This window comes from Exophiala oligosperma (assembly GCF_000835515.1).
Source record: "Exophiala oligosperma strain CBS 72588 unplaced genomic scaffold supercont1.81, whole genome shotgun sequence".
Taxonomy (NCBI): Eukaryota; Fungi; Ascomycota; class Eurotiomycetes; order Chaetothyriales; family Herpotrichiellaceae; genus Exophiala; species Exophiala oligosperma.
Window position 1 is genome coordinate 1 of NW_015622898.1, and position 10207 is coordinate 10207.

A 10207-nucleotide genomic window follows, 5' to 3' on the forward strand; every position below is an offset into this window, starting at 1 on the left:
CTACCAACAGAAAGCCACGTTGGTCACCTCCAGTCTTATCAGCTGTCCATTGGCCATGAATAGCGGTAAATTTGTCATCATCCCGGGCTTGGGTGGTGGCATACACCGAGACTTGGCCCGATGTGGGCTTGTTCGGAGGAACGTCTGGCTGGGTGATGTGGCCATTCTCTAGGTATCGCAGAAGAACAGCACTACCTTGCGGGGCCATCAAGATGGGTCCCCCGCTTTGATTACCCTGCGCCTGAGTCAACTTGCACATCAGATCTGAGTCTTGAAAAGTTAATGCCGGTGCTTGGGGGAGAAGATACGTGTTGTCTCCATCGACAAATCCAGGTGTGGTTCTTGGCACTAATTATTTCCTGTCAGCGTATATTCCAACTGCTTGGCTTTATAGTGCTCTTTTACCATAGCCGCGAATGAAGCCGGGATCACCCACGGGCTGACCATTCTGGTCCACCAGAGACAATTGCTCGATCCAGGTGTGGCAATTGACCAGGTTTAAGGTACAAAGCAATAGACATAAACCAGCGAAGAGAGTCATTTTTGCTTTTGGTGCCTCTGAAATACTGCATAGAATCTTGCCCTCAATGTTATATACAGTACTCTTGTGACTTATGTGCTATAGATTCTAAAAATGGATTCAAGATTGCACCAGACATAGGGCAGTTATTATTAGGATGGACTATTATTGTGTGCGAATCACATCTGTGGATCATTCGAACCTCGCCGAAAAGTTTACTGCAGGCAGTACAGTACGAGGCTAGGCCACACGATTTTCGTTTTGCGTTCGTAGGGGAAACTTGTCGCTGGGCCGCCTTAACAGGTCCTAAGTTCGTTTGGCCCTGCTGGGACTGTCTATGATCTGGATAGCTCGGCCTTGACCCTGACCCGCCAACCATACATCCTGAACAGATAGTGTTTCAACCTAGGCACAGACGAACCGCAGGTGGACCTCGTGAAGGCGGGCCGCGCAGAAGTGGTTCTCGGTGTAGTGATTGCTGGTAGACGGGAGCGGAACCAGAAGGACCACCGCATCCACATGCCCTGATTGCGGATGGCGGTTGACAGAACGACAATTTTATCATTAGCGCTACCAGCTGGCACCTAATTGGAGTGCTTGCCGCCCTTGGAATAATTGCACGTGACAACTAAAATCCATCATAAAGCACCTCCCTGACCAAGTTTCTCGAAGGTCTTTCTCGATATCACCCTTCTGCCAGGATGAACGACAGCATAGATGGGGTATCCGCTGAAGGGTATTCCTTAATGGCTTACCGGCCTAAAGGCAAACGCATTCGAGTTGTACAGCAATTTGTAAACACCATTCAGGAGGATGACACATTTTGTGAACCACCAGACCAGCCTTCTGAACAAGATGATGATAACGTACTCCCATACGATTTTATCGGTGCCGCAGGCATCAGGACAGATCGTCGAGGGAAGAAGACAGTACTGTATCACGTAAAATGGAAAGGCTACGGTATAAAGCATATGACTTGGGAACCCGAGAGCCACCTCCCCGAAGAAGATTTGTTAAAGTTGTGGTCAAAATATGGTCGGATCGGCACCACCAGAAAGAAAGGCCGGCAGGGACTCAGGCATCGTGTACAGCAACTACGTCAATGTCAATGCTATCCATCAGAAGTCCACGAAACCAGTGTTCGGGAAATGGCATACGCACACCATGTAACACCATCAAAATCGCTGGAGGTTGTCGAAGCGCCTTGTGAGCAGAATTTTAAACGAGATGGTGGTGGCGGCGGTCTTCTTCTCTCCAAGGAACCAAACTCACCGGCAGAATCTGATGGTGCTGATGCTGGTGGCTTGTCTCGATGTAGTCCACCGCCCCTGCCTCATCACTCGCCTGCATCTTCACAACAAAGCTTTGATCGGCTCGGTGATGCACGTCAGAATTCCTTGGAAAGCATCCCTCAGCCCGAGTTTCTTGACACCTCTCAAGGGTCACAGAGCAAAGAGGTTACGTCCTCGAGCCACACCGGCACTCCTGATATCAAGCAGGTCGGCCCAGCATCTGTGGTCAGTGATCTATCCGTACATCAAGTGCGTATCTCACACGACAAGGCGAAAAGAAAAGGATTGTTCACTCGCACCAGAAGCGGTTGCCTCTCCTGTCGCAGAAGAAGGAAAAAATGCGACGAAGGTCGTCCGTCATGTGAGTAGTTACCCTTCTCGTCGGGCATAACACGGTACGTATATAGTTCTGACCCCGCTGGCAGGTGTTAATTGCGTTCGTCTCAAATTATCGTGTGAAGGATACGATTCAGGTCCTCGACGGGTGAAAGCCCGGCCTACTCCTGTGCCCACCATGGGACAGTATCTCGGCGCCAAGGACACGACTATGCTTGCACTGGCCCAACGATCCGACAGCCGTGGTCGGGTGTCAAGCCATTTTCTCTCTAACAAATGTTTGAGCCACTCCGATGAGCATCACAAGAAGCCAAAATATCTTCCACGTCTAGCAGAGCTGGATTGGCCGACATTAGGAAAGGAGGGTGATGGAGAATGGTCTCTGAGACTCACAGACGCCTGTGGACGGCAAAGCTCCTCATTCATGGAGGTTACTCCGAGACCTATACAGTCTTCCAATCCTCGCCCTATCCCATACTGTCCTCGCGGCTTGCCAAACTGTGCGAGCCTTCCTCAGCCGGTCGAACCCTCTGTACTGTACGAGAATGACATCGCCCAACAATCACGACTCCGAGAATTGCCCAGCCCCCTTCGGCGCCTTACCGAACTCTACGACCTTTCCTCCGCCGGTCGAACCCTCTGCAATAATCGTAAGTGACATCTACTGATGATCACGGCTTCTGGAACTCTCCGACTGTTTTCGCCACAAGCTCAGAGACTTCGACATTTGGATTTGAAAGAACGTGGCTCGCCACTCCCACCCGTAGCTATACTTGTATAATCAAATTACAATACCGATGTCATCTGAAACACCTAGTTCTATGAGTTTGTGACAAGGAGTTCTCGCTTATATTCCGCGCGCGCCAAAGCCTCCTCGACAATTCCGTTCTCACGCCGGCAACTCCGATTGATTTGAGCGACTTAGCGCCTTCAATGTCATCAGATTCTGCGCTATCGGATGCATTCCCTGCCAGCTTTGTGCAGCAGCCCTCTCGTCCACGGCCATGTCTGATGGGATTTGATCTGAATGAACACGACATTTGGCACTTTGGACAAGTTCCTCCAGACAAGCCTCATAGCAACATGAGAGCAGAGCCACTTTCGACGAGTCACATTCCGCACGAAGCTCGTAGTACCTCTTAGTCGTCATCGGACGATGCTTTCTAGCACTGTCATCTTCGATCTCCAGTTCGTCGGCAAGGTGGATGGTGCTGTGGAGGACGATCTCTCGGAGCGTGGAGATACCTACGTTCAGCGTATGGGTGACTAGATCGGCAACCTCATCTGCGTCCACCTGCATCCAGAGGTCGAGTCGCTCCAGGTTAGGTGGAAGGTGATCCACAGCTCGGCGTGGAGGGTGTAAGTGGGTGCACTCAGTTGCGCATGTTTCTTGGTCGGTACATCCGTGGAATCCCCGCAGTATCTGGGGTGAAATACTGAGTTTCTTCAAATTGGTAAAGTCGTCCAGAGAAGACGGCCCAGGATCTGCATGACTACAGCTTCCGATAAAAGCATACTCAACGCTGATTTCCTCGAGGCTTGTCTGTAGATGCCTCAAGGACGAAAACATCGAGGCTGGGGAGAGCGTTTGGCACTCCGTATGCCCTTCACTCTCAGCGCTGTCGACAATGTCTTCGTGATGATTACCAGAATCTGGGTCGCTGTCGTCAACTTCTCGTCCCGCCTCCATCCACTGTTCATGGACCGGTAGAGTGCCCTCCGACATGAGGTAACATGTCCAGGCTTTTAAATTCCAACGAAACACCTTCAAAGCCTTCGGGATAGCCATCAAGTAATGAAAATCTCGGGCTGGGATGTTGGGGCAGGATATGCTGATTTCTTGCACTGGTGAGGACTGTGGCGGAATACATCGTATTGCGGACTCAGAGACCTCCGCACAGGACAGCGACCATTTTCGGATCTTGGGGAGGCCGAGAAGCCTCACGGCGTCTTCGAACAGCTCGTTGCCGGCAGCTCGGACCGGGATACGCGCCGAATCAATATTGACTTCCTCCAGATACGCAAAGTGTGCGAAGCGGTCAAAGAGTCTCATTCGATCGTACATTAGTGTCAGGCGCCGGAGTTGAGGTAGTTTTGACAAGAGAGCACACCCAAAGTCCTCCAAGAATTGCTCCTCGCTGTACATATTACCTTCAGCATCTCGATCGGAACCATGCCTCTCGCTCAAGGGTTCTCCTACACCTTCTTGGTGAATGGCTGATTCTTGCTTTCCCAGTACCATGTCCTCGGTCGGGGTTTGAGCGCTCGGACCGGCCGGAAGTGCGACTGTATGAAAATCGGCTGCGATCTCAAGATCACGCGCCACCCGCCGAAAATCTTCGTGATCCCAATAGCTCAACCCTACAAGGGTGAGAGAGAGATCCTGGACAAAGGATGCCAGCGTAGGGCAGTTTCGTATCGTTCGGAGAAAGAGAAATTCTGGGAAATCTAAGCCAGGATATCGCAAGTCGAGATAATCCGCTTCTGCTGTAAAGTTGTCATAAAGCCGAGGCGTAAAAAGCTGATGAAACAAGCGACAGGTCAGTACAACTGAACTGAGGTCCGATTCTTCCCACGGTATAGTCTGTAAGACGTCAGGCGGCAAGCTCATAGGGGGCGGCATGGCTAGGAACAGATGACGTGCCGGCGAATACAAATTATGGACAATAATGATACAGTAGAACACCAGAAGATTAAAGGATGAGAGAATCATACGCGCAGAATATAAACGCTGGGGTAGGATTCGTGCCCAATGACTGGATTTGATTGAATTGCGGAAGTTTCAGCGATTGCTGCCGATTGGTCTTCCGTTTCATGCCGCACAAACATTACATAATCGCCCATTTCAGCCAATTGGAAACTTGACCTTCACCAGCGAGTGACATAGTATGTTACGGTCCCACGCTGTGTCCGATTTACAGCATCTTACATTACGTGTTACGCAAAGAATATACGGTATATACCCTCACATCTAAGGCTTCTGCGCAATAGTGGTGCAGAGAGCTACAGCGACCAATCCTCCTTCGGCAACGAACTTGCAGACCTCGTCAAAAGCTCGTTCGAATCTACCCACGCGATCTGGGCAATAAACAAGATGATCGCGTATCTCTGACAATGCTAGTAGTACATTGTTGGTCTCATGCTTGAGGAGTGCGCCTTGTGGTGGAGTTCTGCTGCTTTCCACATGTGTAAAACCCGTCTCTTTCAGCAAGTCCGGTAAGTGACCTAACCATTCCAATGACTGAACGACTCGTGGCATTTCGTAGCGAATCGAAACGGGTAAATTGTGATTTGCCTCTCTTGCGTAGGTGAGGATGTATGGCGGCGCAATTTCAAGCCACTGAAGCCATCCACCCTCGCGTAGCATGAGCTTCAAATTGGTGAGAACTCGATCTGAGTCATTACGGCTCAGACCACCCGCCAATAATCGAATGTTGATGATATCAAATTCCCCGACGTACTTTCTCTCCACTGGAGCGAGGACGTCGAAGGTGTCGAAAGTGCAGTTGTGTGGCCATATGTCATCGGGTGGAAATAGATCTGATGAGCTGTCCAGTCCCACAATCTGACAATTACTTGATTGTGATAACTCGATGGTCCATATACCGTTTCCACATCCAATGTCAGCAATCACGAACGGGTGTTCCGGGTCTCGTGTCCTGCCGATTGCGATGCGAGAGTCAAGTAAAGATTCGGTTCTCCGACGAATAAGGAGGTGCTGGGCGGTCAACCTGGATGAAGCGTTGAAGTTGCGGGATAGGAGATAGCCGTCTGAATGGGTAGGCATGTTATATTGTACCCTGATACTTGCTGTTAGACAATATTGACATCACGAGACAAATTGAAGTCGGCCGGGAACTTGGCTGCAGACCTGTGTAATTATATAGAAGGAACCACCACCATTGAACGAAATTATCTGGGCCAACAACCAAAAATACGTGAATACACGGTATGAAAGAGCTTGAAACCCTTACGTCCTCAGCCTAATTGTACAAGGATGCTCACCATAAACCATATGCAGTACTGTAAGTGTTAAGACATAGTGTCTTCACCGAAACCAAACAGCAAAGAATAGGATAGGTTACAATACACGGAAGTTGGTTTCGCAATTCACTGTATTTTAGAGTCTTACCTGGGCTATTTTGGGACCTCGATCAATAGATTACTGAAGCAGGTCCCGGAGGCACTGTGGGCTCCTACAGTGTGTCAATGTGACAAATACTCTCACAAGGAATACTCAGCCCTCCACTGGGTGGATCCCGTTTTGATTTGGAATTGAGTTGGTGGCCGAGACATCCACAAGTAGGTCAGACCGGGTGATGGACAGTATACGGTCCAGTGAGGACGATTAGTGAATCTCGTATTATAGCATTGCTTTGCCCTTCAGTTGTAGTACCCCTATATCAACTGACCCTCGACATGGTCACGCCCATCACTTTCACCAACAAGGCCACAACAAGATCTCAGTCCTCGAAGGGCAGAACCAAGAAGACTGCTCAGCTGGATAAAAACACCATTGTTCGCTTCAACGACCTAACGGAAGAAGGCAGAAAGATCGCTTTGGAGAAGTCGCACCGATACAAGGCCGAGCAATCTGTACCTCCTCCATCTCAGGAGTCAAACTCAACCCAGTCCGAGAAACCTCGTCAATCTCGATTGCAAAGGTTAGGAGATCGGAGACCTTACATCATGGCATTTTTCGGACTCGGTTTCATTGTGTTAGTTGTCCTTGCCTCCTTGGCACTGGCCGTGGACAAGGACAAAGACCCGGGCCTCGTCGCCAAGCTCCGGCTTGCCAATACGAATCTGGATCGATTGAAACTCCTTCCCAAGGACGACGACTGGGTGTTCGATTTCACGAAGCAGGACAAATACACCTTTTCGCCGGGGGGCGTGATCAATGCCAACGCGGCGACCTTTCCTGCAACTGTCGGTCTCGGCTTGACCCTGGTAAGCTCTCAGTTGATCGTTGACATCATGGTCGGTCTCCTGTCTGATGTGGTGAACAGGCAGTGCTTAATCTCGGTCCTTGTGCGATGCTGCCACCTCATCTTCATCCACGTGGAGCCAACTTTGTGGTAGCGATCTCCGGCACCACTCAAACCTACATGATCAATGAAAATGGGGCTCGAACGGTTCAAGCCACTCTCCGGTCCGGCCAGATGACCATCTTCCCAGAAGGGTCCATCCATACGATGATGAACATTGGATGTGACAATGCCCAGCTCATCTCGGCCTTGAACAGCGATGATACTGGTACCCTGAACGTAGCTAACTCCTTCTTCAGTCTTCCACAGAACATCTCCGGTACCGTCATGGGCGGAGGAGTCAACGTCAGTGATATCGACGGCAAGGTGCCTGATCCAGGGACGGGTGCCAACTCCGGCCCGCAAGAATGTCTGGCCGCATGTGCGGCCAGGGCAAACAGAACTCTAAGCCATGGCTAAATGCCGTGACTAGGTTTTTGGCCACTGAGATAGGATTCTAGGTTGCGGCGGCAGTGGAACAAAGGTTGTTTATTTCGTTCAGTTGGAAGCATGTCGGAAAGAGAAAAGAATGACAAAGGAGTTGGGGTGGTAGAATAGTTCATCTTGTAAGGACAAGCACAAGACCCAGATGGTCCAATAGTGTCATTCTCTATCTTATTCCTTGTGAAATCCTTTTTCATCCCTGCAATGCACGCCATAGCCACACCATGTCATTGAGCTCTCGCCACGTACATCACCACAATTCCTCACCGATGACGCCTTGCCGGGCCTATATGAAGCCTTCATCACGCGTTTGTAACGTCAACCAGGTTGCAACAAAGCCTGTTTTACTCAGACTCTACGGAAGTATAAGTATCACCAAGAATTAAGAGCACGGCCTATCCTTACTTCACCCTATACTTTCATGGAGGGCAACGATAATGTACCATATCTCGAGTCTCACAAATCGAACTCCAATGAGAACCGTACGGGTGAAGCTTCGGGCCGTTTTGGCCAATTTGGCGGTCAATATGTTCCGGAAGCATTGAAAGAGTCCTTGATCAAACTTGAAGAAGCATTCGTGCAAGCCAAAGAGGACGCGGATTTTTGGAAGGAATGGAGGGCTTTCTCCGCGTACGTGGGACGACCTTCACCGCTTCATCACGCCCATAGACTCACTCAACAAGCGGGCGGTGCACAAATATACCTCAAACGAGAAGATCTCAACCATACGGGGAGCTCGGCCATCAACAATGCCCTTGGTCAGGCCTTGTTGGCTAGAAGGCTAGGGAAACGGCGCTTGATCACGCAGACGGGATCCGGACAGCATGGTGTTGCGATGGCTGCTGTGTGCTCAAAGCTCGCTCTTGATTGTACTGTCTACATGGGCGTTACAGATGCACGACGACAAAGCGTCAATGTGGTCGACATGAAAATACTAGGCGCAGAAGTCGTGGTAGTCGGCAGACGTGCCGGTACGCTGCGTGATGCGATGAATGAAGCTCTAAGAGTCAGCATTCACGACCTGGATAGGTCCTTCTACGCGATAGGATCCAGCATTGGACCTCATCCTTATCCAATCATGGTGCGCACGTTCCAGAGCGTGATCGGACAGGAGACCAAAGATCAAATGAAGAACCTCACTGGTCGCTTACCTTGTGCAGTGGTCGCTTGTGCCGGAGCATCCAACTCTGTTGGCATGTTCTTTCCGTTCAGGTCGGATCCCGACGTGAATCTCGTCGGCGTCGAGGCTGCTGGCAATGGCATCGACACCACCAGACACTCTGCGGCCTTGGCCAGTGGTGCGGTCGGCATCTACCACGGTGCAATGACATACCTCATGCAGGATGACCATGGGCAAATCAACACTTCGTCTTCGATCGCGGCTGGGCTGGACTGTCCGGGAGTGGGACCGGAACTGGCGTACTGGAAAGACAGTGCCAGGGCTAGCTTCATCACTGTCACAGATGAGCAGGCGCTTGTCGCCTTCCAAACGATGGCACAAGTGGAAGGGATCATTCCTTCTTTAGAAACGAGTCATGCTATATGGGCCGGCATGAAGATGGCTAGGAGCATGAAATTGGAGGAGACCTTAGTTATTTGTCTCGACGGGAAAGGAGATAAAGATTTGCAGGTTGTCGCTGATAGATTGCGATCCTGAGGCAAACCAAAGAATCGAACAGCCTGGCTTGGTACAGTACACCTAAGGTCCCGCGAACTGATATAGCTCAGTGGCCTCCTTTAGAAGTTCCTCTCGAACCATACCGAAACGAGCATAACGGATAGCCCTGCGACTTGCGTTTCGATAGATCGAAGCTGCTCGACGTGGTTCAATGGATCTGAGCCCCAGTAGGAGCCAAAATCTCCAAGTTGATCGATTGTTCCATAGGCGGCAGCTGCGTTCCGTCTGATCCACAATCGGTAACTTGAACAGTTCTTGTGATGAAAGTCTTGAACATCTGGCCCCACATAGTCCAGTATTTCACAAAAGTCCTTGATATCAAGGAATGGAAGCCCTTTGAAGATTTGCATGTCTTGGGTGCAATTACTGAAGCGGTCGCAGTGGTCCTGTATGATGCCGTTCCACCCTAGCCTCCCATTGTAGGTGGACGTGATCAGGTTCCGTATCATTCCGTGACCCTGACCTAGAATGGACAGGTCTCCGTTCGCGCGGGATAAGTAACGTAAAGCTCGTATACCAGCCAGTTGGTTGTAAGTAAACAGAGTTCTCACAATCGCATCACAGAGCACTCTTGGCCGTTCGTCTGGTGAGCCTTGTACAAAGCGGGGGCGTTTGCCGTCCATGTACAAGGAGTCATTGGTGAGGAGGTGAGATTGTTCCATCCACTGAAGACCCTCTGAGGTTCGGTGTATGAAGTCGGGGTCGTTAAAGTCGGCGAGTTGAGCATGACTTTTCGACCACCCGAAGACTGGGCGAAACAGCTTCCATACTAGTCGCAAGTATTGAAAGCTCACTTCTGTGATGTCGTAGGGGCGAGGTCGACTTGAAGATAGGTTAAAAATTTGAGCGTTGTTGGCGTTATAGAGATGGTTCGTAATGCTGTTCTTATAAACCCTGGAAAGAGAGAGAG

General features: G+C 50.4%; 3 protein-coding genes across 4 annotated transcripts; 1 reads left to right on the plus strand and 2 right to left on the minus strand.

The window, feature by feature from the left end:
• Window positions 1-1219: 1219 nt before the first annotated feature.
• PV06_11854 (uncharacterized protein) lies at window positions 1220-2952 on the plus strand (the record flags this gene model as incomplete). Its single annotated transcript, XM_016413599.1, has 2 exons — window positions 1220-2173; window positions 2238-2952. Coding segments are annotated over 2 exons (1523 nt in total), but the record flags the coding sequence as incomplete, so codon positions are not given.
• On the minus strand, window positions 2404-4832 carry PV06_11855. Of its 2 annotated transcripts, XM_016413601.1 has the most exons (2): window positions 4793-4832; window positions 2404-4732 (listed from the first exon to the last, which is right to left on the minus strand). In XM_016413601.1, exon 2 carries the CDS (start codon window positions 4388-4390, stop codon window positions 3038-3040), a length of 1353 nt encoding a protein of 450 aa, XP_016256021.1. In that variant the 5' UTR covers window positions 4391-4732; window positions 4793-4832; the 3' UTR covers window positions 2404-3037. The 2 variants fall into 2 exon arrangements, with proteins under 2 accessions (XP_016256021.1, XP_016256020.1); XM_016413600.1 differs by having other exon boundaries at window positions 2404-4832.
• A 4524-nt stretch (window positions 4833-9356) lies between these two features.
• Window positions 9357-9920, minus strand: PV06_11856 (uncharacterized protein; the record flags this gene model as incomplete). The annotated part of the gene is made up of 1 exon (XM_016413602.1): window positions 9357-9920. The coding sequence occupies one exon, from the start codon at window positions 9918-9920 to the stop codon at window positions 9357-9359; it is 564 nt and encodes a 187-aa protein (XP_016256022.1).
• Between the last annotated feature and the right edge of the window lie 287 nt (window positions 9921-10207).

Excerpts from the sequence above, each read along its gene's own strand:
- PV06_11855 (XM_016413600.1), bottom strand. The coding sequence starts at position 4,771 with ATGCCGCCCCCTATGAGCTTGCCGCCTGACGTCTTACAGACTATACCG.